At 40.4% G+C, this 27331-nt stretch overlaps 1 protein-coding gene across 3 annotated transcripts; it reads left to right on the top strand.

Annotated features, from left to right (window-relative positions):
* The first annotated feature begins 19739 nt into the window (after positions 1–19739).
* LOC133792150 (uncharacterized) lies at positions 19740–27055 on the top strand. Of its 3 annotated transcripts, XM_062230078.1 has the most exons (11): positions 19740–19991; positions 20206–20276; positions 20637–20745; positions 21072–21154; positions 21492–21650; positions 21805–21906; positions 24866–25075; positions 25631–25927; positions 26039–26200; positions 26503–26586; positions 26685–27055. In XM_062230078.1, exons 1-11 carry the CDS (start codon positions 19919–19921, stop codon positions 26790–26792), a joined length of 1458 nt encoding a protein of 485 aa, XP_062086062.1. In that variant the 5' UTR covers positions 19740–19918; the 3' UTR covers positions 26793–27055. The 3 variants fall into 3 exon arrangements, with proteins under 3 accessions (XP_062086062.1, XP_062086058.1, XP_062086053.1); XM_062230074.1 differs by lacking the exons at positions 24866–25075; positions 25631–25927; positions 26039–26200; positions 26503–26586; positions 26685–27055 and adding an exon at positions 22215–22691 and having other exon boundaries at positions 19747–19991; XM_062230069.1 differs by lacking the exons at positions 19740–19991; positions 20206–20276; positions 20637–20745; ... (1 more) ...; positions 21492–21650; positions 21805–21906 and adding an exon at positions 24526–24790.
* Positions 27056–27331: the final 276 nt, after the last annotated feature.

Here is a 27331-nt window from a genome sequence, read left to right as displayed (position 1 = left end):
GTATAGTAAAGAGCTTCTCCGCGGTTGCCAGACCCCAGGCTAACGGGCAAGCGGAAGCCGTGAACAAAATCCTAAAGGGGACGCTGAAGAAAAAGCTCCAGGCCTGTAAGAGCAAATGGCCTGAGGAACTCCCCCGCGTACTATGAGCTTACCAGACGACCGAGCGAACGTCAACCGGACACACCCCCTACTCTATGGTCTATGGATGCGAAGCCGTCATCCCAATCGAAACGACCCTCCCGTCCCACCGACATGACACGTATGATCGCACCCAGAACCACGCCTTACTCCAAGAATCACTAGATCTCATCGAAGAGATCCGGGAAGAGTCGGAGGTGCAGCTGAAGATGTACCAAGGCAAGATCGCGCGGCACTTCAACTTCAAAGTCAAGAGCCGTATGTTTGGAACCGGCGACCTGGTCTTGCGAAGAGTCTTCCCTGCTACTCAAGATCCGGGAGTGGGGGTTCTGGGCCCAAATTGGGAGGGGCCATATGAAATCCAACACGAGGTGTGCCCCGGAACGTACCGCTTGAAGCAGCTCGATGGCTCGGAAGTCCCGCGAGCCTGGAATGCGGAGCATCTCTGTAAATACGATCAATAGGCAGGGAGTCTTTCCCAGTTTAATATTTTCGTTGTAAACAATGTATGCCTCAGGGCGAACCTTTTTCAAACAATGGAAATGACGTGTGCAAAACGCATAAAGAAATATTGTGAAATCATGCTAATCTTTCTCAAGTGACCCCAGACCCGTCTCCGCTCACTTGCGGGGGGTATCCCAGGTGTAAGCAAACACCTGGCGGGGTGCAAGCTTAGGCTAGTCCCGGCTCGGACCACCAAGGCCCGGGCGATTCAAACACCCCGGACGAACGATGTCCGGTGGTATAAAATAAAGAGGATCGACCCAAGGCCGGTCCCACCCCTGACGAACGATGTCCGGGGGTATAAAAATGAAGGACCGAGCCGGAGGTCGGTCCCACCTTGGACGAACGATGTCCGGGGGTATAAAAATGAAGGACCGAGCCGGAGGTCGGTCCCACCCTGGACGAACCACGTCCGGGGGTATAAAACGTAGGATCGAGTCGAAGGCCGGTCCCACCCCGGACGAACGACGTCCGGGAGTATAAAACAAGACCATGCCCAAAGTCGGTCCCGCCCCGGACGAACGATGTCCGGTGGTATAAAATAAAGAGGATCGACCCAAGGCCGATCCCACCCCGGACGAACGATGTCCGGGGGTATAAAAACGAAGGACCGAGCCGGAGGTCGGTCCCACCCCGAACGAACTACGTCCGGGGGTATAAAACGAAGGACCGAGCCGGAGGCCAGTCCCACCCCAGACGAACGACGTCCGGGAGTATAAAACAGGACCGTGCCCAAAGCCAGTCCCGCCCCGGACGAACGATGTCCGATGGTATAAAATAAAGAGGATCGACCCAAGGCCGGTCCCACCCCGGACGAACGATGTCTGGGGGTATAAAAACAAAGGACCGAGCCGGAGTTCGGTCCCACCCCGGACGAACTACGTCTGGGGGTATAAAACGAAGGATCGAGCCGGAGGCCGGTCCCATGCCGGACGAACGTTGTCCGGGAGTATAAAATAGGACTGTGCCCAAAGCCGGTCCCGCCCCAGACGAACGATGTCCAGTGGTATAAAATAAAGAGGACCGGGCCGAAGGCCGGTCCCACCCCGGACGAACGATGTCCGGGGGTATAAAAACGAAGGACCGAGCCTAAGGCCGGTCCCACCCCGGACGAACGATATTCGGGGGTATAAAAACAGAGCACCGAGCCCAAAGCCGGTCCCACCCCGGAAGAACGACGTCTCGGGGTATAAAATAAAGAGGATCGGCCCAAGGCCGGTCCCACCCCGAACGAACGATGTCCGGGAAAATTAAACGGAGGACTGAGCCCAAGGCCGGTCCCACCCCGAACGAACGATGTCCAGGGGTATAAACACAGAGGACCGAGCCCAAAGCCGGTCCCACCCCGGACGAACGATGTCCGGGGATATAAAACAAAGGACCGAGCCCAAGGCTCGTCCAGGTCGGACAATTGATGTCCGGGAGATAGAAGCATCCGGTTTGCCCCAGGGCAAAGCCATGGCCTAAAACTGATAAAAGGAGAATCAAAGCTCCAAGTTAAACCAAGCCCGAGGGCCCTGGACTTGGTGCCAGGATTAAAAACTTGGAGGGTTAAGTCGTTGGGTCCGGTCCAGGCCATTGGAACCGGAACTGAAACCTCACAATCAATTAATCGCGGCAATAGAATGAAATTTCTACTTGGAATAACGAAAGGAAGCATACATAAAAACCAAAGAAGGTAGCAGTGTTCTAAATTTAATTACAAGCCAAAAACACTAATAAAATTACAAGGCCGGGGTTCGGGCCTACAGCTCATCCGCCCGGAGGTCCGCATCCTCCCTCTCCTTGGCCTCGAACTCGGCCCGCTTTGACTCCGGATCAGGGAAGACAAGGAGGTTCATACTCTTGTCCTTGCACCATGCCATGTAGATGGCCTCATCAAAGGTGACATCCAGTAGGCCCTCGGCCTCCTCCTTTTCGCGACGGGTTGTTTCGTGCGCCGCCTTCTCCTGAAGCAGAGAATCTCCCAGTTCGCAGACACGGGCCTTCAGGGCCTGGATCTCCTCCTTGTCCAAGACGGACTGAGCCACGGCCGTCTCCAAAAGTGTCGCCCGTTCATTGGCCTCCTTTAATTTCCGGGACAACTCCTCCTCCAACCCGGCCTTGGCGCGGTCGAGCTCCTCGCGCTCTGTCTTTGCGCGGGCCACCTCTGCCTGGACACGGGCCACCTCCCGGCCAAGAGCCTCCTTGGCGGCTTCCCTCTGATTCACGCCCGCCTCCAACTCCAGCTTGGTCATCTCCATCTTTATGGCCAGCTCGGCCGCCAGATCGGCACTCCTTTAGGATAACAGGTCAACCTGGAGCAAAGAAAAGTTAAAAAATAAAACACTCATCAACAAGTAAGGGAAGGAATGTAAGAGAAGTGAAAGTTATCGTGGTGGCCTGGTGGCGGAGAGCCTGGGATATGAACAGTACGTCCGGGTTGGCTATCGTGGCATACTTCTTAAGCTGGAGGTTGGACATGGTGCTCCCAACCTGGTCTAGCAAGTCAACTGCCAGGGGGGCCGTGTCCTAGCCGAGTTTAGGGCGGAAGCCCGCTTCGGCGGCTGGCCGATCCACGATCGGCTGAGGAGCGCTGAACTCGGCAGGACGCTCCGCGAATTCAACCTGACGATGGATCGTCAGGGCCTTGTAAGTTTCGTCCCTCCAGCACCGGCCGTTTTCCCAGGTCCGGTTGATCAGCCGGGACTGCTCATCCCACAGGGCTGACTCCCCTTCCTCGAGAAGAGTCGGGCGTAGGGGGAGAACAGGCGGTGCAGGGATTTCCTTCGCGGCCAGCCGGCTCGCACCATGTGACTCTTCAGCCGAGCCAGCTCGCCTCGTCTGGGGCCTCTTCCCGGTGTTGCCCTCTATGGCGCCAGCATCTGGGCCCCTCTTCCCTGAGCTCCGGCTGACCGCCGCGCCCGCCTCCAAGTCAATCATCGGGGACTGGGCGGAGGCGAAGATTGCTTTAGGCTCCACGCCCTGGAGGGGACCGCGGCCAGAGATCCTTCGCTGGGACGGAGCTCCGTCCCAGACGGTTCCTTGGTAAGGTGGGGCTCTGGGCCCGTCACCTCGTTGTTCTTCCTGGCCGCCTTCTTGGCCGCCCTATCCTTGATGAGCCGCCTCATTTCGCTGGTAGGGGTTGACATATCGGAGTCCCCTACAAAAGTACAGAAAAAGGAGTTAGGACGATAAACCAAACAGATGAAAACACGCAAATCAAAGTTAGAAATGACCCAGGATGAACCCTCATCTAGGCCCCGGGCGTGACTCAATTCCTCTAAAGCAAACGAATGGACCCGATCCCCTATGTCGTCCGAGTTCAGGAAGCCCCCGTACTGGAGGAACCCGGATAAGAACATGAGGATCTCCGAGCCTACGGGGACAGGAATTGAAGGTCTCATCTCCCCGTCGGCCCCAAATGCGGGGCCCGGGGGTACTAGCCTATCCCTAGCAAAGTCCCCGACTCGGGGAGCATAAGTTAAGATTAAAGGGGAGTTACCTCGCCCCGATACGCTAGCCCCAGGAGTCCCAGCGTTTGGTAGGGCATCTTCGAAGAGCTCCTCCAACTCCTCTGAGGTGGCCGCTTCTGCCGAGGCCTGGTCTTTCTTGTGCTGGGCCGCGTCGGCTCGCGCCACTCTTTCCACACTGGCAATGTGATCCAGGGCCATCTGCTCCCGGACAACGATGTTCTTCTCGCAGGGGATGCCCCAAAGGTTCGGGATAACAATGGTCTGGGTGGCCGCGAGCATCCCGACCAGTTGGAGATTGTCGTTCGTGACGTATCCCCCCACGTCCGGATCCTCCGCGCTCAACTCGGAATAAAACCTCCTCCTTTCCAGAATGAACTCGGTAAGGGGAGTTTGAGCGAAAGGCCCTGCCACCCGGAAGATATGATAAGGGATGACTAAAAAGGATGTGGATGCCAAAAATCCACCAAGAAAAAAATCCCCAGTACATGGTGAAAATACAAGGCTAAAGGTCACTTAGTCACATTATCAGGCTCAGACCTATAAGTCTTGTGAAACTGAGAGATTGTCCCAAGGGAAGCATCACTTAGTGAGCCATGAAGTGTGGCCTTTATGGATGCTCAATATTCCATGCCCATAAAAGACTCAAAGTGTATGCTTAGGCCCCATAAACGCCCAAAAATATGGCTGGGTTGGGGTGACCCCGAGCCATTGTTGCCTCTCGCGCGGCAGCCCTGATGGCCTTGCACGCGCTAGCACCAGGCGAGGCCACCCCCTCGCGCGCGCCAGCACCAGGCGAGGCCACCCCCTCACGCGCGCCAGCACCAGGCGAGGCCCTTTTCCTCGCGCGCGCCCAGCATCAGGCGAGGCCACCCCCTCGCGCGCGCCAGCACCAGGCGAGGCCACCCCCTCGCCCGCGCCAGCACCAGGCCAGGCCACGTGTCCCGCGCGCGACCAGCACCATGCGAGGACCCGCATCCCGCACGCGCCACGCCATCAACAGGCCTTCCAAGGAGGTCTCGCGAAGGAATAGGAGCCATGCCATGGACTTCAAAGTCTGAGTGGCATGGGAGCCACGCCACCAGGTGGCCACGTGAGTGGGACGACACGCCAAGGGAGCCGTGTCCACAAGGGGCTCGCCAGGAAGGCATCTCGCCTTGCACCCTTAGACATCTGTTGAGGCCACATGCCCATCACCCATGCTCATGAGTGACCTCGGGGTGCTTCAGGCATCCCATGCCAAGGACCCAAGAGCCTCGCCTCACGTCATGACCACTGCATGCACCAAGTGTCCCATTCCCTATGCCTTGAAGACCCCAATGCTTAGAGGTCCGGGTACGATTCGAATGGAACATTCATGTACGATCTAGTAATGGGTATGGCCTTAAGACCCTGTATGTCGAAGTACGGACACCCGTACCAGTGGGGGAGTGGGAATGCTGGAATAAGAGTTATGGCCCGTACGTCTACAGCCAGGAGTTAGAGTCGACACCACTACCACCTGCGCCACTATGTCTGTCCCCACTCCACTGACATGGGTACGCACAAGTAGTGGAGACATCCTCCTGACGCCTGCCCCTGTACTGGATGCAAGACCTCAGCTTCTGAAACCACTCTCCTGACAGAGTACTTATGTACCATTTGGTCTCCTGGACCACCATGTATCCCAGGCCATCAGAGCCTACTATAAAAAGGACCCCTCTCCCACATGAGAAGGGGTTGGAAAATTCATTGTATGCAGAGGCTATTGAGAAATATACTAAGGCTTGCTCCATTGTTTATCTATGTTTACTTTTCCTTAAAGTTTATTCTCAGTTCTTATATAAACTTCGCCTGACTTACCTTTGAGTTTTCCGATCTAATTTCGTTGACAAGATTTCACCGTCAACAAAGGATAAGGAATAAAAGAGAGGACCAGGAAAATACTTATCCACTCGCTGGAAGTCCAGCAGCAGTGTGGGGTTCTTGTCCACGAGGAACCCGGACGTCAGGAACCAGTAATGCCTGACGTCTGGGGGATGCCTCCAGGAGCTGGTAGGAGCGGGATAGCTACTATGCTGTTTCAGTCTATAGAAGCTGTCCAGGGTCTTGTCCTTGACGTTAACCTGCGGCTCCAGCTTGTAGAAGTACAGGATCTCCGCAGGGGTGGGCTCCGCGACCTCCTTCGCGATGCAAAACACCCGCCATCCAGCGAGCAGCCGGTACGCTTGGGGCAGAAGCTGGAATGGTGTGATTCCCACGTACGTCAAGAACCGCACGAAATATTCGTGAAGCGGGAGCGTAGCTCCCGCACTGATGTGACCGGCGCTCCAGGCCCCGAATCCTTCCACGGACGTATGCGCCCGCTCCTCGACCCTGGCCAGGCGGTTGTGAAAGAGTCCAGGAGTTGATTCAATGCCCAGACGCTGCTCCAGGAGCAGCATCATCCGATAATTCCGGAACAAGTTGGGCATCACGTCCATTTCCCACCTGTTGCCCTTAGGCGTCTGGGATCCAGGAACGACGACAAGGGCCCTATTGACCTCTTCTTCAGAATGGAGCGTAATGCCCGTTGCCATAGCTGATGATCTGGGAACAAAGAAAGAAAGCCAAGCAGTCAGTACCTGAACCCAAGAAAGTCGGTCAAGGTACGGGGGGGTCTCCTATGGACTGCTTGGAGCCCCGTCGGATCAGGTCTGGGACTCCAAAGAGCCACGGGACCCTGATCGGGAAAGAAGGAGACTACTAAGACCCGCCCTCTGTCCGGGAAGCATCTGGATACAGAGCAACCCGAACTAGGCGGCCTTCCTAACAACTCCTAAACGTAAAGCCTAAACGCACGCATTAAAAGAGCATAGGTTCATAAAGTTGTCAAGAGAATCAGGAGGACTTACTATGATTTGTCGGCCGTAGAAGATGATGACTATCCGACTGTAAGAACGGAAGAACCTCGTTCTTGAAGTGGTGTAGCCGGTGTAGCAGTTCGTCGACAGGACAGACCCGAGATGCGTCTTCAGGAAGAAGGGCAGAAGTTGGGGTTCTGGGGAACAGGCGGCGGCGCAGAGTTAACAGATGGCGATATATGCCATCGGCGATGTCGGACATGCAAGGCTCGAGTAGTGTTTATCGGTTCTTAAGCTGGTTCGAAGGTGTAAAAGTGCCAAATTTGGTTTTCGTGGGGTATTTATAATGGCCTTAAGTCTTGGCCCACGATCCAACGGACAAGTGTCTCTTCATCGGACGGTCAGGAATCGCGCAGGGACATTTATGAGTCCTTTCAGGTTGGATCCTCGCCATCTCAGATCCAACGGCCCAGAAGTGGCGGATGCCAAAGGTCGCCCCATCCTACGGTCCATCTCGTCCCAGGGACATTAATGATGGACCCCCGTGCGGATGGGACGCTTCGTGACGTGCGCTGACACGCTAGCCTAGGCCTAGCAACCCTTGGGAGGGCTAGGCAACCTTTCAAGACCCGTGCAGCAATCGCCTGATGACACATGTATCCTTGCCATGAAGCGGGACAAAGGTAAACGTCCCCAGATCGTGGTAAACGATCCGGGTCAAACATGCAGCCAGTGCCACGGCCCGCTGTCACGGACCCGCGATCTCGGGCAGGAACTGGGGAGGCAACCATGCGAGCGTCCTGGGAACGATGCAACCCTCCTCCTGGCAGACCTAGGTGAAGGCTTGGGGGGTAAATGTTATCCCCATTTCCTGCATGGGCTCGGGGCCTTCGTCCAAGCCCATTGTCAGGGGCCATGTAAGCATGCGGGCCCAGCCCAAGGCCTCTTGGTACAGAAAGTGTCCGAGGGAGGAGTATGGACCGAGGGTGCAAGTCTGGGCCCATTTGGGGGGTCCGGCATGTCCCTCCGGGTCCCGTCCTCCGGGACGGTCGTTCGGGGGATGTACAGATCATTCGGATGCCCCCACGACCTACGCGTCCATGTCCCAGACCCTGGTACGGTCCGGACCGGTGGTAAATGAAGAGGGACAAAGGTAAACGGACCTGGATCACCTCATCCCCGGTTGGAGGGGTCAAACGTCCTGGAACCTGAAGCCGCCCCCTCCGCGTGGGCGTTGTCCCCACTTTTCACCTGCAGAAAAGGTCACCTCGGGATTGCACGTCGTTGTTTCAGGTCTGCGCTGCCAAGTACTCTGACTGGTCTTGTCTCCTGAATCTGTCTCGTAACTCAAAATGTCCAGACCAAAAGCACCCTTTTGTCGGGCGAGATATAGCTCTCGAGTCAACTTATTGGGCCTTAGCTGGTCTGGAATTCATGTATTTTGTACCTTTTGTATTGGGCCTCCACTAGAAAGGTCAAGAATACCCATATCTCTGATGAGCCTGAGTCGTACCCGGCCCAGACCCAGTGTTCCCATAAGCCTATAAATATAAGCTACATAACACTGTAAAAAGGATCTCTATTCATCTGAGATAGAGTAACCCTGTCAAAATACAGGGGGAAACTCCATTGTAAAAGGTTTTTCAAGCTCTAATACTACAGACTCGTGGACTAAGGCTAGTTAACGCCCCAACCACGTAAAAACCCCGTGTTAATCTTCAGCTTTCATTACAATTATCCTTAAGTAACATTCATTAATATAGTTACCGAAAATCTCGGTTAACAGTGGTGTTTGTGGCATATAATGAAGAAGATTCCACATAAACTAAAAGGTTATACTCAGTATAAGTATATTAAGTCTTCCTTATCAAATGTTGTTTATGAGTCATTGAAAAAACATGAATTTGAAGAGAAATTGATTGAATTCATTAAGCTTCATGAATTGCATGCTAATGAGTCGCTATCAGATCTTTATAATGAGAGAAAACGTTGGGTGCCAACTTTTGTGAATGATCCTTTTTGGGCTGGAATGTCTACAACACAACACAGTGAAAGCATGAATGCATTCTTTGATGGGTATGTGAATTCAAAAACAACTTTGAAGCAGTTTGTAGAACAATATGAGAATGCTTTGCGAGATAAGGTTGAAAAGGAAAATCATGAAAATTTTAATTCTTTCAACTCACGAATATCTTGTATCACTATGTATGCAATGGAGAAACAATATCAAGATGCATATACAACTGCAAAGTTCAAAGAGATTCAACAAGAGTTCAAGGGTAAACTTTATTGTGAAATATCTTCGTACAAAGATATCAACGAAACTATTTCCGAACTTGTTGTAGATGAAGATGTTTTATTTGGAGAGCATAATCGACGTGTATCTTTCATGGTGAACCTAAACAAAGAGAATTCAGAAGTTAATTACACCTGTCAGTTGTTTGAATTCAAAGGAATTTTATGTAGACATGCAATTTCTGTTCTAATCCACAAAAATAATTTTATTGAGGTGATGGAGTAAAGATGTAAAAAGATGCCACACTAAGATAAAAATAAGTTATGACCATTGGAATGTCAAACTAGAAGCACGTCGTTTTGATAATATGTGTAATTTATTTTACCAAGTTGCAGATTTTGCAGCCGAAGATGAGAACAAGTATAATGTAGTGATGGAGATGATACATGATCTTAGTGAGAAATTAATTTCAGATGGTGGCAAGTTAGAAAAGAAAAATAAGATTCAAAATAATGAATCTGAGAATGAAATATCATAGAAGATTGCTAAGATTCATAGCCCATGTGCAGTTCGAAGTAAAGGTCGTCCTCCATTCAAACGAAAGCAATCCAAGACTGACCAAATTGTTCAAAAAAAAAAGACAAAAGAAAACTACAATGGAGTCAAACGACAAAAAAAAGGTGCGTTCAATTTTAATTTGTTAAATAAATTTTGCAGTTTTCTTAATTATTTTCACGTATTATTATATTGTAATTGTGGGGTGGTGATGCTTATTCACTGATGTAATGATATTGAGGTTGCATTGCTTATTAATATATAATGAATCTTTTCAGGTTCTTAATATTCCTACATCGAGAGACAATATTGTGCAGCCTCCATATTGTGAACCTGCAAACACAAGTCTTAATCAAGAAACGGTAATAATTATGCCAAATTATTTCAACTGAATGCGTGTCAAATTTAATCTTATTTTTTTCTTCATGTTTTTATTTGCAAAACTTTAAGTGAAATGAGTGAAGCCATGGGTTTGTTTTGATGCTTTTTTTCTTTATGTTAGGGACAATGTTTAAGGTAGCCTTAATTTGTTTTGATGCTTGTTTTCCTTTTGCCTTGGTAAATTTCTTTAATGAGTTGTTTGTTTCTTTGATTGTAAAAACAAGATCTTGGTGAAAATGGACACTATTGGTTTGTCTTTTTTTTATTACATGTTCTCGTATATGAAAAGTGATACTAAAAGTTTAGATGTTTGAGATCCAATCCAAGATTAAAAGTTCATCTTTTTTACTTTGAACAATTTGGTTTCTGGCTTTGTTCCTCATGGGAGGATGGTCTCATGCTTAGTTTCTAAAGTTTAAGAAAAAAAAATTAAATTCATCTTTTTCTTTCTTACTCTTTTGAGTTTAATTTTATTGCAGCATATATCCTTTAGATTTTGATGTTTTGATTATGCTCTTTTACTTTATAAATGATGTAGAAAATATTTATTTTTAATTATATCGATTTAGTTTTTAAACTAGAAAAAAAACTCTCTAAATCAAAAATAATTTTGTTATATAAAAAAGTAATAAAATAAATGGATGCAATAAAATAAAAAGTAATCATTTGTTATTTTGTAAAATGAAATAATTTGTACTTATTATTTCAAATTATCTTGAATCTTGAATCACGTTTACCCAACCTTATACAAAACTATATAATTTGTAAATTTCTCATAACCATAATAAATAGATATTTTTAGTTTTAAAAGTAATAAATCAATACATTGAAAATCAAATGAGTAGTTGGGTAGCTTGAACATATAAATCAAAAGTTTCTAGTTATTTTAAACTTATATATATATATATATATAAGTATTTGATTGTCGAATATTTTAATCTAAATATTGGTTGCATAGAAAAGTGCCTTCAGTTATATACTTATTATTCATGAAGAAGATCAAAGGACATGAGGTTCTAAAAGTAATATAATAGATCAAATGTAGGGTTATTTTGTAAATAAAGAATATTATAAAGACGGAGTGACATGGCATTGTCACATAAGATGGTGTAAAAATTAGGTGTAATATGTGGGTGCACATATCATTACTATTAAAATTTAACACACACCAGAAAAAAAATGTGTACAATTTAAGTGTTTGTGTAACATTACAATTTTTTTTGTCTTTTTTATATTTATATTTTGTGAGTAGTTGTGATTTTTGTAATTTTTATATATTACGAATGAGAGGAACAGTTTTGAATAATAATTATAAAAATACACCTCCAACAGTCCTAGTCCGAGTTCAAGTGTTTGGATTGTAATTCTCAAAAATGTAGGATTTTTTCAATTCCCTTAGGGCAACTCCAACCATGAACACTAAAACGGTGTTGAACCAACATCAAAATTAGGTTATTTTAACACTATATTTTTTTTCCAATCCAATCATAACACTAAAAATTACACCAAAAAATATATTTAACATTATTATATTCTCCACAAAGTACACATTATATTATTATATTATGTTATCTTACAAATTAAATAATATACATATATTTATATAAATAAAATATTAATATAAAACACAGAGAAACAAATATCATAGAAAGTAGAAAGAAAAGAGTGTGGGTCACATAATTCTCTCTATCCATGGCGAGGAGAAGAAAGTCTGTGCAGAAGCTGATCAAAGTTGTAGTGCCAGAGCCCCCTTCATCCATTGATCGAGATGTAGCATCGAATCTGATTGCTGAGGAAGTGATTACTGAGGAGGTGGTTGCTACTTCTAAGGAGAAGGGGTCAAAAGCTGGGGTTTTTGGCTCCACTGCGAAGGTGGTAGTCGACAATGATGGTTGCTATAACTCGATGTTGTGGGCTGCAGAGGTTGAAGCAAGTTCATCCCAAGATTCGGCCAAAGAAACATGGGCTCGTTTCAAGGAATCACTTCCTTCCTTTGGTTGTACGCAGCTGCAATACACGGAGTTGATTCAGAGAGATGGTAAATTAGTTGCACAATTGGATGTTGATGACATTGAAGTGGAAGCGTCTTTTTGAAAGTCTGCTCTGATTTGTGTGGTGATATGTGGTAATCCTCCTCTAGCCATCTTTGAAGGTTTCATTAAGAGGATTTAGGGTAAACTAGGTATTGACCGAGTGGCTCGAATGAATGCAGGGTTCACAATGGTGAAATTTAGAGATGAAGCTACAAGAGATATGGTGTTAGAATCAGGGGTGGTTCATTTTGACAAGAAGCCTATTGTTCTTCGTCCATGGACAACAGATGTTGATTTATTGAGGTTAGTAAAATCTGTACATGTTTGGATTAGATTACCTGATCTTGGTTTGCAATATTGGGGAGTGAAATATTTGAGTGCTCTTGTCAATACGATTGGTCAACCTATTATGGTAGATAAGGTTACAAATGATAGGTCTATGATAAATTTGTTAGGAAAACTTATACAGGATCTTTATTTATTTTCATGTATATCTAATATTAAACAAATTAATACAAGATAGCCTAAAACATATTTCTAAAATTGAATTCAAAGAGAAACGATGAATAGAATACTTACAGTATACGCAGCGGAATTAAAGAGTTATTTCTTTAGTTTCTCTAACTCTTGTATCCTCTCTGTCGCAAAGTATTATCAAGAAATTGAACCGATCTTCTATTTTCTTCACAGTCTTCCAATGTATCCTTAGAATCACCTAGACTAGTGTGGGCAATTCTCAACACATGAGATAGATACAGAGAAGAAGAAGAGAAAATAATCCAAGAGGCTTAGAAAATGACTTGTGTTTTGAGAGAATCTAAAACTATTAGAAAACCAGTGATTAAACTTATGTTTTAACTTCTCTCTAAGCACTCCTTTTATAGACTAAATTAGGCCATTTAATTTAATTAAAAAAATCAATAAAATAATAGCTATTTTAAAGCCCTAGGTCGAAATTATCATGAGCTTTAGGCCCGTGAAATTTTCCATTTGATTATAAGCCCATTGAACTTAAAATCAAGGCATGTATTATTTTCTATTGATTTAATTATTTAAATAATTATTTAAATCATTTATCAAATTAATTATTTATAATTTGAACCTTGATTTAAACTTATTTATTAATTTAGATACCAATTTATCTTAATTAATAAATCTGCCATAATTTCTCTTTTCTTCTCAAAATTACATAACTATGTGAAACTATCCAAAATTGACCTGGTCAACTTTGATAATTCTAATTGATAATTAAATCAATTGAATGAGACTATCTAGATGATTTTATCCAAGATACAATGGGGACCATGGGCCTATGAAATCAAGCTCCAGTAAGTTATCATAAATCTAACAAATAAATTTACTAACTTATTAATTCATCGTGACTCTACTATAGACTCGGAATTGCACTCTTGAATTCATAGAACAAACTATAACAAATATAGATACGTTATTAATTATCCATTGTTACAACCATAATTGTCACTCAATCATCTATAGATGGTCTACAATGAGATAGGACTAAAACACCGTTTTACCCCTCATTGTATTTTATCCTTAAAACACTTAGTTCCTTGTAAATGATATTTTACTCAACTAATTTAATTACTGAAATGAGATCTCTATCATTTAACACCTTGAACCAAACTAAAAGGAAACCATCGTTTCACTTATTCATCAGAAGCTATAGATGTTCATATCTATGATTAACACTCCCACTCAATTATACTACCGAGTTCCCAAGATGTAAGTATGGGCTAGTCCATAGGATAAGCTGGTAACGAACAAGTCAAAGAACTCAAATAATACAATCAGTTAGAATACTAACCACTCAGAATTGAGATTGAATTGACGTATGGTCAACTATATGATATGACTAGAATAGATAATAACGGTATGTTTACTTATCTTATCAACTGTCAATATCGTTCATGTCCAATGTAACAAATACATCCGATCTTATCTACTTTGCTAATGTTCTGGAAAGAACATAACACTGTAATGTGTAAGTAGATCATATCGTAGATTGGCAAGTCAGTGTAAATCCGGTGCACTGAATAATCTTAGGACTAACTTATTTTGAACATATAATCATATTTATATTCCACTGTGATTACGTCACTATAAATAAGATTAGCTATATGCTCGGGATTTTATAGAAGTTTATATTAAACAAATAATCATGAAAATAAAACATGTGAGCAAAGTGATTAACCAAGTCAAAAAAATGATTTCTATTCTTTTATTGATAATAAAATGAGATTATAAAGAAATCGGGTTTTAATTAAGGCATAAAACCCCAACAAAAGTTTGCCCGAGTCTTAGTGGATATGGAAATTGCAGATAATCTTCCTAAGTAAATCAGCTATCATAATGAAAGGGCACAGGTTATGGAACAACCTATTGAATACGAATGGTTACCTACCAAGTGCTCTGTTTGTAAGAAATTGGTACACATTGTTGTCACTTGTAAACATGCTTCTGATGTAGTTTGGAGGAAGAAAGAGTCACAGAGAAAAACTGTCAATGAATCAGCTAAAGAAGTTGGTTCTAATAATGTAAAACTGAGTAGCAATGTCCAGATTCAACAGGACCAACAAGGGGTGACTCAATCCAATTCTAGTCCAAATGAGTTAATCTGGTCAATTCCGAGAAGAACTGGGGTGATGAAACCTGCTAATCCAACTCCATCTGAGCAGACTAGGAATTCATACAGTGTGCTTCAAGAGCAACAGAAGAACAAGTCTAATCCGATAGTGACCTTTGATCTGAATGGAGTTTTGCAACATACTGATCTGGAATGTTAGGGGTCTGAATAAGAAGAATAAGCAGATGTCGATTTTGGATGTCTGCAGGTTGAATAAAGTTGGCATTGGGGCTTTGCTTGAAACTAAAGTCAAGAGAGAGAAAATAAAGGATGTAATGTGTTCTAATTTTACTGGTTGGAACTATTACAGTAGTTTGTGCTTGGAGGGTCGAATCTTATTAATTTGGAAAGTTAATCTGGTGAATATTGATGTTATTCAGGAGAGTGATCAGTTTTTACACAGTAGAGTTAGATTTTTTGGTAGAAACCAAGATTTTTGTCTTACTATTGTGTATGGCTCTAACAGTTTGGAGGCTAGGAGGACATTATGGTTTTATTTAGCCAACTTGCAGTTGCCTATAAAGCCTTGGATTATTTTGGGAGATTTTAATGATGTCTTTGATGTGGATGATAGGCTTAGTGGGAGGCCTATTTCAGCGAAGGAAATGGAGGATGCTCGGCAATGGCTAGCTTTAGGTTTGGCTGATAAAATGAAGACTATGGGACCAACTTATACTTGGTCTAATAAACAAGAAGGGGGAGCTCGGATCTTCTCTAAGTTGGACAGGGTTTTTACTAATGAGGATTGGATGGATGCTTTCCCTTTGGCTACTACCTTTTCTCAATTGGATGTGATTTCGGATTACAGTTTTTTTCTTATAAAGCAAGTGGAAGTCAGAGGGATGGGGGTGAAACCATTTCGGTTCTACAACATGTGGTCTACTCATGCTAATTTCATGGAGACGGTTTTAGCTAGCTGGACTAAGCCTTTAGAGGGCCATGGCTTGGTTAGTCTTTTTTGGAAGCTCACTAGACTTAAACATGTTCTGAATAAGTTTAATTAGAGGTCTATGGGAGATGTTGTTTGTAATTATGAGGATAGCAAGTGTAAATTTCAGCAGGCCCAAGCCAATCTTCATAATGATCTTACGAATACTTATTTGCATTATGTGGAAAGAGAATCTCAATTGGAGTTTAGTAGACAGGAGAAGATCTATGAAATTTTTCTTCGCCAAAAGAGTAAAATTACTTGGCTTCGTTTTGGTGATGAAAACTCCTCCTTCTTTCATGCTAGCCTGAAGAAAAGAAGAGCAACTAATCGTATTGTTTCTTACATTACTGCTGATGGTAAGCTTGTGGATGATTATGAGGAGGTCACTAATCATTTTATCCAGCATTTTAAGAGTTATTTGGGTTGTGCTAGTCAGGCTTCTGGTAGAATTGACCCCTTCAGTATTGGTTATGGTCCGGTGTTGGATTTTGGTGCTCAGATGGAATTAATCAAGCCTTTTTCCCCTCAAGATGTAAGAGTTGCTTTATTTGGCATTCACTCGATAAGGAGCCCAGGTCCTGATGGTTATGGGGCTAGTTTTTTCAAAGCTTTGTGGAAGGATATTGGCAAGGAAGTGTCATTGGCTATTCTGGATTTCTTTGAAACAGGTAGAATCCCTCACTCGCTGAATGATACCATCATTTCTCTTATACCTAATGTTATACCCAAAAAATAGGAGAATGCATCCTAGGAGGCTAAGGAGAGTGGTCCTAGGAGACCCCAAGGAGGATGTGGTCCTAGGAGACCCCAAGAGAGTGATCCTAGGAGAACTCAAGAAAGTGGTCTTAGGAGACCCCAAGGAGGATGTGGTCCTAGGAGACCCCAAGGGTGTGTTTAAGGTAAGCCTCCCAAGGTTTCCTAAGTGTTGGCTTGAACGTGTCCAAGGTAAGTAGCTAAGGAGGAGGAGTCTCATGCAAGCCAAGAATGGAGACTTAGATTTTGCCAAGGAGAGCCTACACAATGTCCGATCGGACATAGTTGGGAGATGCTAAAGGGGAGTGCCTCAGGCTTGTCCAAGGTGAGATGTCAAGGAGGATGCCTTGGACCACCTTGGTCTAAGGAGAAGGCAAGAGGAGGATGCCTCGGACCACCTTGGTCCGAGGAGAAGGCCACAAGGTCCGAAGGGACCTTGAATGGAGGAGGTATGCTCAAAGTTGTCCGAGGTGAGAAACAAGAGAATTGCCTCAGACCTACCCAAGGTGAGGAGCCAAGCTTGCATGACCTTTGGTCCGAGGAGAGCCATGCATATACCACCTTTGGTCCAAGGAAAGCTTGAAGGAGTAATCAACATGCATGTGAGACTATGTCAAAATCCCCGGAACGACTCTAACAAGAATTGGTCTAGGCACCCGGGAATCTCTCATTTCTCACTCAAATTGAGGAATCAGTTGTATTTTAAACATTTATTGTAATATAAATATAAGATGAATAATAAAATATCCCTATCGTAAGGGGATATCAGTTGAAGATCCCAGGCCTATAAATAGAGAGCCTATGGGATGAGAGAGGGTCTTCTGCTGCTTCTTCTTTCTAGAGAGAGAAAATTGGGTTTGTGTATTCTAGAGAGAGAAAGTGCTGATATTTGAGAGAACTCTTGTATTTTCACAATCTGGACTGAAGAAACTCAGTTGGCTCAGTCCATCTGATCTTGAGTACAGATCTATAAATCATAACTCTAAGTGGATTAGGCTATTACCGACAATCGGGGCTGAACCACTATAAAAATCTCTTGTGTTATTTACTTTTTGTTCATAAACTGTCTGCTGTCATTTACATTCTCTTGAAGGCTTGTCGTATTTGACGTTCTCACGTCGTTGGCTAAAATCACAGTCAACACCTAAGGTGGAACATCAGACTAATGCTTCTGACTTCAGACCTATAACTTGTTGCAATACTATATATAAATGCATATCTAAAATGCTCTATGGCCGGCTTGCTATAGTTCTCCCTTCCCTGATAAATCTTAATCAAGGTGCTTTTATAAAGCATAGATCTCTTGCTTACAATGTACTTATATTTCAAGACTTGATTAAGGGGTACAATAGGAAAAACAGTTCTCCTCGGTGTGCAATGAAGATTGATCTGAGTAAAGCATATGATACTATTGACTGGAATTTCTTGGAGAATTTATTAAATGCTCTTTGTTTTCCTAGTAGATTCATAAGATGGATTATGGTGTGCTTGAGGGGTACCTCCTATTCTTTGGTGATGAATGGTAGAATTCAAGGGCATTTTAAGGGAGGAAAAGGGCTTAGACAAGGAAATCCCATCTCTCCTTTACTCTTTGTTATTGTGATGGAGTATCTCACTCGGCTGTTGCTTAAAGCTTCCAAGGATAAATCTTTCAGATTTCATCCTATGTGTAAATCCCTGAATCTAGTTAGCCTTTGTTTTGCTGATGACCTTATACTTTTTTGCAAAGGTAATACTAACTCTGTGAAAATTTTACAAGGGGAATTTACTGAGTTTAGCTCTTCTTCGGGCTTGGCTATTAACAAAACTAAATCTCACATTTATTTTGGGGGGATTTCAGCTGTCGAAAAAGCCAATATCCTGGAGTGTTCAAAGCTGGTTGAGGGGTCATTTCTGCTGAAATATCTTGGTGTTCCTTTGAGACCTACCAAATTGAAGGCCACCGATTGTGATATTATTCTCAAGAAGATAAGGCTGAGGCTAAATGTATGGGCTAGTCGCCATCTTTCGTATGTTGGTCGGGTCCAGCTGGTTCACTTAGTCTTGTTGGGGATTCATAACTATTGGATGAGTATTTTCTTGCTGCCTCAGAGTGTTGTTAGAGATATTGATCGGCTTTGTAGAATTTTCCTTTGGGGAGAGAAGGGTACTCGAAGTAGGAATTTCATCTTACTTCTTGGGAGCAAGTATGTCGTCCGAAATCATTTGGTGGGTTGGGTTTTAGAGAGGGGCCAGCTTGGAATAAGATTATGCTTGCTAAGGGTGGGCTATTACTTCTAAGCAAGACCAGCTTTGGGTTAAATGGGTGAACTGCATCTACTTAAAAGGGGACAGCCTTTGGGACCATATGTTAAAGCAAGACTTTAGTTGGTATTGGCAGAAACTAATCAAGTTTTGTAGCTCTTTATCTAGCAATATTTTGGAGGCTGCTGTGGTGAATGGTGAGCTTCATTTGGGCATTCTTTACACTCAGCTTCTTCCTTGTAAGAGAATTTATTATGAGAGAATCGTTTGGTGCAAACTTTCAACTCCTAAAACATAGATTTATTTTATGGCAAGCTGTTAATAATCATCTTCTTACTAGAGACTTGCTCCATTATTGTCCTGAGAAATTTGAGGATTGGCTTGTGTGGATGGCTGGTAGAAGGAGCGGTTGGGTGTTCCAAGTTGTGGTCGCGGCTCTAGCTACCACAACTTATTTCATTTGGTTAAATCGGAACCTTTGTTGCTTTGATAATAGCTGTTTTACTATTCTTAAAATTGATAGATTGATTCGGTTCTCTGTAAAAACTAGAGTGCTTAATATTAATTCTAGGAAGTTATCTTCTAAAGAGAGGCAAATGCTAGAGTTTGTTTGTTGCTTGTAATTTGTTGGGGGTTTTTTTGTTCTTGCCATTTTGTTGTTCTTTGGTTGTTTGATCAATAAAGTTTTCTTTCTGATAAAAAAATATATTAATATAAAACACGAAAACCAAAAAGAAAATTTTTGTCGTGGTGAATAGTGCCACATCAATAATGTCGTGGCACTATTTATCTCCACCATTTTGCAGTACCATTTAGAGTTTATTGGAGTAATATATGGCGTAGCATCAATACCAAATTAGTGTTTTGCAGTCTCTTTAGAGTTGGCCTTAGTATTATCTAGTATTGGACAATTTCCAAAAAAAAAATACATACAGGACACGTGGCACAATTTCCATGCTGAGTGCTTATCACGGCATTACGTAGCACAAAGTAATATCATAAAATTTTATTTTTATTTTTATATATTTCTTTTGTCTAGAAAATTGGAGTTTTAATTTAGCATAGCACAAGAGGATATTCGCTCGGCTTGTGTTGTGTTGTGTTAAGGTGGTGTTTGGGAATTGGGTGTTTCTTTTCTTCTTACAGGACTTTCGTCGAACATAAACAAAGGAGGAGACGAAGATTCAAGGCCAGAAGTAGCAGATCTACTGTTATCCTCTCAATCATGGCGACCCTCGATGTTCTTCAGAGAGAAGAAGAATTTCTTCTTTCCCCTCCTATTATTGACCCCACAAGAGGTGCTTTGCTATCTCTTGATTGTTTACAGCTCAATAATTGAGAAAATTAATGCGTAAAAGTTGAAAGCTTTGATTTTTGGCTTTAATTAATATGTTTTTTTTATCTTTAATTTTGTTAAATTTCATAACGTTGATGCCCCTATTAGAAAATCCCAGAAAAAAAATGAATGAACTTTGGCTTTCTGGCCTTTTCTCTTACTGGTGTTATTGACAGGAGAAAATGCAAAATCCCGTGGAATGTCAATTGAGAAGAAGATAGAGTTTCTTGAGAACTTGGCTGGAAAGGTATTTTCTAATAAATCTTATAAATAAAATGACAATTTGAAACTGAATCTGGTAGTTTTGTCTTCATAGTGATTGAGTGTTTTGTTAGCTGAAATGCTTTAAAGGGTACATTTATATATTTAAGGAAGAAGTTGCTAACTATAGTACTAGAACCTTTTTTGGCCTTCGACAGAGAAATCCCATTTGAAAATTATGAATTTAGGTTGTTTATAAGTGGTACTTACAGTTCTTTAATCACTTATTCAATGCTTTCATTTGTTCTTCAATTATGTCCTTTTCAGATTGAATGGTTGAATCATACATGAAGTAATTATTATTATATTTTACAGTACATATTTTTTCTTTTGGTCTTTTTTGCAGGTTAGCAACCGAAGGTCTCGTAGGTGGTTAAATGACCGCCTTTTGATGGAACTTGTTCCACGTTTGAATGCAGAAGAAATCAGAGGCCTGTTTTCTCCACCACCTTGGGGTAAATCAATACATAAACAAACACCGTATATATGTTTATGATTTTCAACAACGGTTGTTAACTCCATTTTAGTTTCCAAATGTTGAATATTATACAGATGCAAACTAAAGGTACCCCTTTGTTTTTAATAATCATACAACGATGCCAATAGAATGAAGAAAAATGGAAATAGAGAGCAGTAAAAATGAAATATTAACTGGAAGTTGATTGTGATTAGAATTAATTAGCGCCTGTTACATTATCCTCGTTTATTGTCCAATTACTGCAGTATTTTTGGCAGTAGATATATGTTTTTGTCTACTTAAGTTTTGTATCTTCCCTTACAGGTAATGATGTACCAGAGTCACCATTTTCCATGACTAATGCAGTAGAGTGGGACAAATTTAGGAATATAGATATGGACAGAGAGGTACGTCATATTCATTAAATCTAAAATTAACTTTCTCAAGGTTCATCCATTTGGTAATTTGCATTTATTAATATAAACATAAACTACATATGAAATTTATATGGCCATAAAGAACCAGAACAGTGATCCTTTAGCCATTATGATTTAATTTGCATAGAGTGCTTTTAATATCATTAGAATGCAACTAATAAGTTGAGGTTATGATTTTTCGCCATTATATGTTCATTTTTTGAATTTCCAGTTATGCTTTTTCTACATTCAGAAGTTACATGGTTATGTGACTTAACTCAATTTGTTTGGCGGTCATGGTTACACGCCTGCACTCTTATTTTGGCAGGCTAATTTTATTGATTCCCTAAAGGATTCTCCTGCAAAGAGCAAAGGTGAAGTTGATCCTGATAAGATGGCTGTATTAAATGCTTGGCATAGAATTGATTGTCGTACCAGAGATGCACTTCGGCGTAGCTCCCTTTGGGAACTAATTGAGGGCTATGAGGTATAACTGTGTCGAAAAATATCTCTCTCTCTCTCTTCTTTTTATCATCCCATATTCATCTTAACCATCTTGTGCATCCTCTGGGTTTTATCAGTGGATCATCCTTTGTTTCAGGCCACTGAGAATGCTTCCTTTTATTTTAATTTTTTTCCAGGAGTGCATACGGGCTTACATTGCAGATAGTGGAGAGGAGGATGTCCTCACCCTTCAGGCCCAAGACCCTTTCCATAGGTTGTTGCTGCATGGTGTTTGTGAGGTTAATTTTCTCCTTATTTTCCTTTTGATCTTTGGAAAATCTATCCCGTGTTCTATTGTGTAACTAGCTTCAAAAACAGCTTCCTACCAAATTAGTACAATTAGAAAGAAAAAAAAATTATAAGTAAAGATCTTCAATACAACAGATTCAAGTTTCCACTTGTGATTATTGTTTTGAAGGGTAACGGTCTTATATGATATTTTGAGCCACTTAGAAGATAAAACAGAGCAGAATCACCTAAAGAAGCATTACATTAAAGGTCGAAGTATTGTCTTCATATCTAATAGCTGTAAATTTGCTGTTAATAGTTCTATAATTTGGACTCGGTGACGGTGAAACAGTCGGAAGATGCAGAGTCTTCAAAGACAACCAGGATAACAAAGAAGAAAAAGGGCCATGTTGAAATCCCAAGCATTCATCTTTCACATTTTCTAAGAATGTCCAAGGAAGGTGTTTGGTAATTCATTCCTATTCCAGTGTACTTTGAATAAAGATGTGGATGCACATAATTTATGTAAAATAATGTATTAAGCTGCCCAGTTTATCACCAATAAACTTGGTTTATTGACATTTAGGTTTAGATTTAAAAGTTTTAATTTAGGGATAGATATGTGCTGTTGTATTGTATTGTATTTGTAGTGCCAGTTATAGTGCCTCTTTCGTCAACAAAGAAGGTTAATTCGAAATGTAGGCTCAATGACAGATAATTTCAATTCTTATTCATTTCTTTCCTTAATGTACAATTAATTATGTTTTTGTTTTTGATAAAATGTTTTAATGCTTCACATGTGGATTCCAAGCAACTTGCAATGTTTACTTAATTTTATTTATAGAATTTGTTAATTATTTTTTTTTCGTATTTTGCTTAATTTTGTTTATTGAATTTATTAATTTGTATCATTGTAATATAAATTTCAAATAAATAAATAATATTATATATAAAAAATAACATAAGCATATTAGATGAAAAATTAAACTAAAATATTATTTATGATTTTTTAAATATATATAATATAATAATATGTTTAAACATAAATTATAATTTTTATAAAATTTAAATTTATATTATTATGTATATTAAATATATAGTTTTGTATTAAATATTATTATTATAATAATATTTTATAATATTTAAATTTATATTAATACAATTCTTAAAAAATTAAGATTCATAATCTTATATTTTATAATATTTAAATTCATAATAATATAATTCTTAAAAAAAATTAAGATTATATATTATTATCGTAATCTTATTTTATAACATTTAAATTTATATTATTATAATAATAATATTTATAATATTTGAATTTAAATTTATATTAATATAATTAATAAATATCTATTTTTAATTAATTTTAAAAGTATATTTCATTAAATATTCTTTAATATTCTATTAAAATTAACAAAACAAATACGTAAAATAAAAAAATTTCTCTATCTACACTTTTTTTTTATATAGAAGAGATATATATAAAATAATTTAATATACCAATTAAATAATAGCCATATCAAGTAAAATAAGGTGTCGTTGTATTTAATTAGTTTCTTTTCTACCAGAGCAACTTAGTTTGAAATAAAAGTATGATGCTGAGAATTTCTACTCCTCTTATATATTTTTATGGGTAAATTCTTATTTGATACATTGTGTTTTGTCGAAATTTAAACTTTGAACCCTATGTTTTCAATAATACTTATTTGATAATCTGGAATTTGAAATCATACATACTTGGTACCTTAGGCCCAAATTTAGTCGATAAATTTTTATCAATATGATTAAATTGTCATCAATTATATAAGTTTTAAATTCAAATTTAATTACTTAATTACATACAATTGAGAACAGTTTTGTACATTGATAAAATTTTACTTATTAAATTTAAATTCAGGATACTAAGTATATACAATTTCAAATTAGAGGTATCAAATCAGCATTATTGATAACATATAATACTAAGTTTGTATTTCAATAAAACAAAATATTCTAAATCATAATGTGCCTTCTTTTTATTCCAAAGGTAGGTAGCTTGTTACTTGTTAATTCTTAAAAAAAAATTCATTTTGTCATTCTTGGCTATCAAGAAACTCCCTCGTCTAAAAGATATTGATTATAATTGACTTTTTTACTTTTCTTTTCTGTGAACCTAAACGAAATATAGACCTGCTTTTAAAACCTAATAAAATGTACTCTTTTGTTTTGTATAATATAGGCGTTTTTTTCACGAAAAACGAAAAATAAACTATCAATAATAAAATATATACATTTGAAAAGATAAGACAAATTTATGAGATAAGAGTTGAACCTTGTAAACTGGATGAAGAGTTCTCATTCTAATATAGGTTATGTATTTTTGTTTAATTTTATGATGGTCTTTTGTTTTAAAAAATACATTTTTGAATTGTGTATTTTGTCAATAATTTCTAAATCTCAGTTTAGTTGAAATAGTTTCAAATATAGCCTGATAAATGATGCATGTTAAAAATCATACATTTTTAAGTTGAGAACAATATTACGACTGAGATTAAATTTATTGATTATTTTTAACTATTTAACAAAATATAGAGTTCAAAATTATATTTGTTAATACAGAGGTTACACTGAGCACCCAAACAGTATAAACGCTTCTAATAAGTAATATAAGAACGAACGACGACGCAGAAAAAAAACGAACGAAGGACGCAGAAAAGCAAATCTAAAACGGAAAGAAGAGAAAGACAAAGTCATACTGCCCTGATTAAATAAACTGCTGGGACTGGACTCTTCTCGTACTCACACAACGCAAAGTCAATCACTACCACTCACTCTAACTCAATCTCTATATACTTGTTCATTTGCCTTAGTCTCCAAAATCTAATGGCGATGAAACCCGTCAACTACACTGTGGTACTCTCAGAACTCCATATAATATCTATATATGTATATATATCTATGTTTGTGTACTGATTTGATGTCAAACAGGTGGATGCGTTCACGGACTCACCCTTTAAGGGAAACCCAGCAGCCGTTTGCTTGCTAGAGGAGGACAGAGACGACCAGTGGTTGCAATCGGTGGCAGCGGAGTTTAATATATCCGAGACTTGTTACCTGACTCGGCTGCTCTCTGAGTCGGAATCTGATGGGTCTTCAACTCCAAGGTTCCGTCTTAGATGGTTCACTCCAGTCGTTGAGGTCTGTCTGTCATTCCCTCAATTCAACTGCAAAACACTTTGTTTTCAGCCTTTCTTTTAGTTACACTTTCACATACTTTACAAAATTACAAAATAGAAATACATATTTTACAATTTTGTTTCTTGGGTTTTGCTTTTTGGCGAAAACTTAGTTGTTTTGAAAACCCATAACATTGATTTTAATGCTTGTTATTTGTTTCTGACTATAACTTTATACGAGTATATGTACTAATACCCAGTTCGTTGTTTTAATTTTCAATATATATAGGTATGTACTACCTTGTTCTGTCTTGAATTCAAGTAAGATCAATTGCTTATTTCTTTAGTTATCTTTGCTTGTGTTGTGGCTCAACTCAAAGCTAATTAAGTCATCATGGTTTCCATTTGCATCTTTCATGGAAGTAGATATTGATACTTTGGTGTTGATTTTGCAAGTTAAAATCTATAAAGAGGATTACATAGTTTTCTTTGAACTATTGGCTTGTACCAGCATTTCCCCTATATATAAGTGTCACTGAAGCTTCAAAGATCAATGCCCTTGCATTCTTTTGTGCAGGTTGTTCTTTGTGGACACGCGACATTAGCAGCTGCACATACGCTATTTTCATCTGGAAAAATAGATTCTGATGTTATTGAGTTTGTCACCTTGTCTGGAATTCTAACCGCTAAGAAAGTTGCTCAAAATAACAAGGCATCTGATGATGAAGCACGCAAAGGCTTCTTTATCGAATTGAACTTTCCTAGCGATCCAAATGCCGAATTCAATTCTGTCGAGGTTTCAATGATATCTAAGGCGTTGGGTGGTGCTTCAGTTATTAATATAAGAAGAACAACTACTTTGGATTGTCTCATTGTAATACCTACGTATTCTGGACATGTTTAATCTTTATATTATGTTCACCTCTTGTTTGAACTTCATATGTGTGTGTAAATTTTCTAAGTCAGGTTTGTTAATTTCTTCAAGGTTGTGGTCCCATCTGCAAAAGCTGTTACAGATCTTCAGCCAAACTTTGATGCCATAGGAAAATTTCCTGGAAATGGGATGATAGTGACAGGGATAGCTCCTCCTGAGTCTGAATTCGATTTCTACAGTAGGTGCTTCTTCCCACAGAATGGAATCAATGAGGTAATAATGAGCTAGCTTTTTTTTGTCTACAAGCATCACGGTGTTTCTTTAAGCTACTGATAATCTTTAGATAATAGTGCTTGAGTCTATTTTATTAATCATTTGATCATCGGTTGTCATACACCTATTTCATAAATCAGGCTGGCCAACTCCATGCGATTTGAAGTTGGGCCTTGGTTTCCCTACTTAATGTCTCAACCTTCTACTAGCTAGAATCAAAACCGGAATTAAAAGGCAATTTGGTTCGATTTTCCCATAATTGTCCAGAACTAAGTTAGCTTTTTTGTTTTCCATGGCTCCAGGATCCTGTTACGGGGAGTGCATATTGTTCCTTGGCATCATATTGGAGTAAAGAACTGGGAAAGTGTGATTTTGTTGCATATCAGGTATTTGTTTTATACTCTGTGTTGACAGTTGGCTAACTCTACTTCTCTTGATCTCCAACATTTGATCATATCGTGCTATTGTTGATTATCCTACTCAGGCATCACCAAGAGGAGGGGTGTTGAATATTCATTTGGATGAACATGACCAGAGAGTGGTTTTGGGAGGAAAAGCCTTTACAGTGATGGAAGGAATACTTTTGGCTTAATTATATGTTTTTTTTTTAATTCAATGATTTATAGATGAGTCATGTTTTGACACTTGGGGCTAGCTCTCAAGTGGTTGGTTGTGTAAGTGTACGTAGGAGTGGCAGGGGTTCAGTTCTCTACTGAATCGAGAGATGAGTCATGTTTTAACATGGGCAGATACCTTGAAATTGGAGTTAAAACTGTTATGCGATAAACAAAGCAACAAGTATTGCTTGAAAAATTAAAGTTTACATAAATTGAAAAGTTTTAGTGAAAAATATTATTTTGGTTTTTCATAAATTGAAAAGTCCACCATCCTTGGACACAACATAAAGCTAACGAACATATTCATCGCTAAAGTTGTAAATGTGGGTCGGGTCTTTTGACACAGCCAAGTTTGGCATGAGTTCAAGAGGCATGAGCGTGGTATCGTAATAAAAATATGAGCTTAAGTCAAATATGACACGATGTTGTGGACCGTACCAGACCTAGATGTCAAATATGAAGGCACAATTCAACCTAATAAATTTGAAGGCATAACATGTAAGCATATACAGAC

Source organism: Humulus lupulus, chromosome 1 (assembly GCF_963169125.1).
Source record: "Humulus lupulus chromosome 1, drHumLupu1.1, whole genome shotgun sequence".
In the NCBI taxonomy this organism is placed as follows: domain Eukaryota; kingdom Viridiplantae; phylum Streptophyta; class Magnoliopsida; order Rosales; family Cannabaceae; genus Humulus; species Humulus lupulus.
The sequence above is the reverse complement of the archived record's forward strand: the minus strand, read 5'-3'. Positions and strand labels throughout refer to the sequence as shown.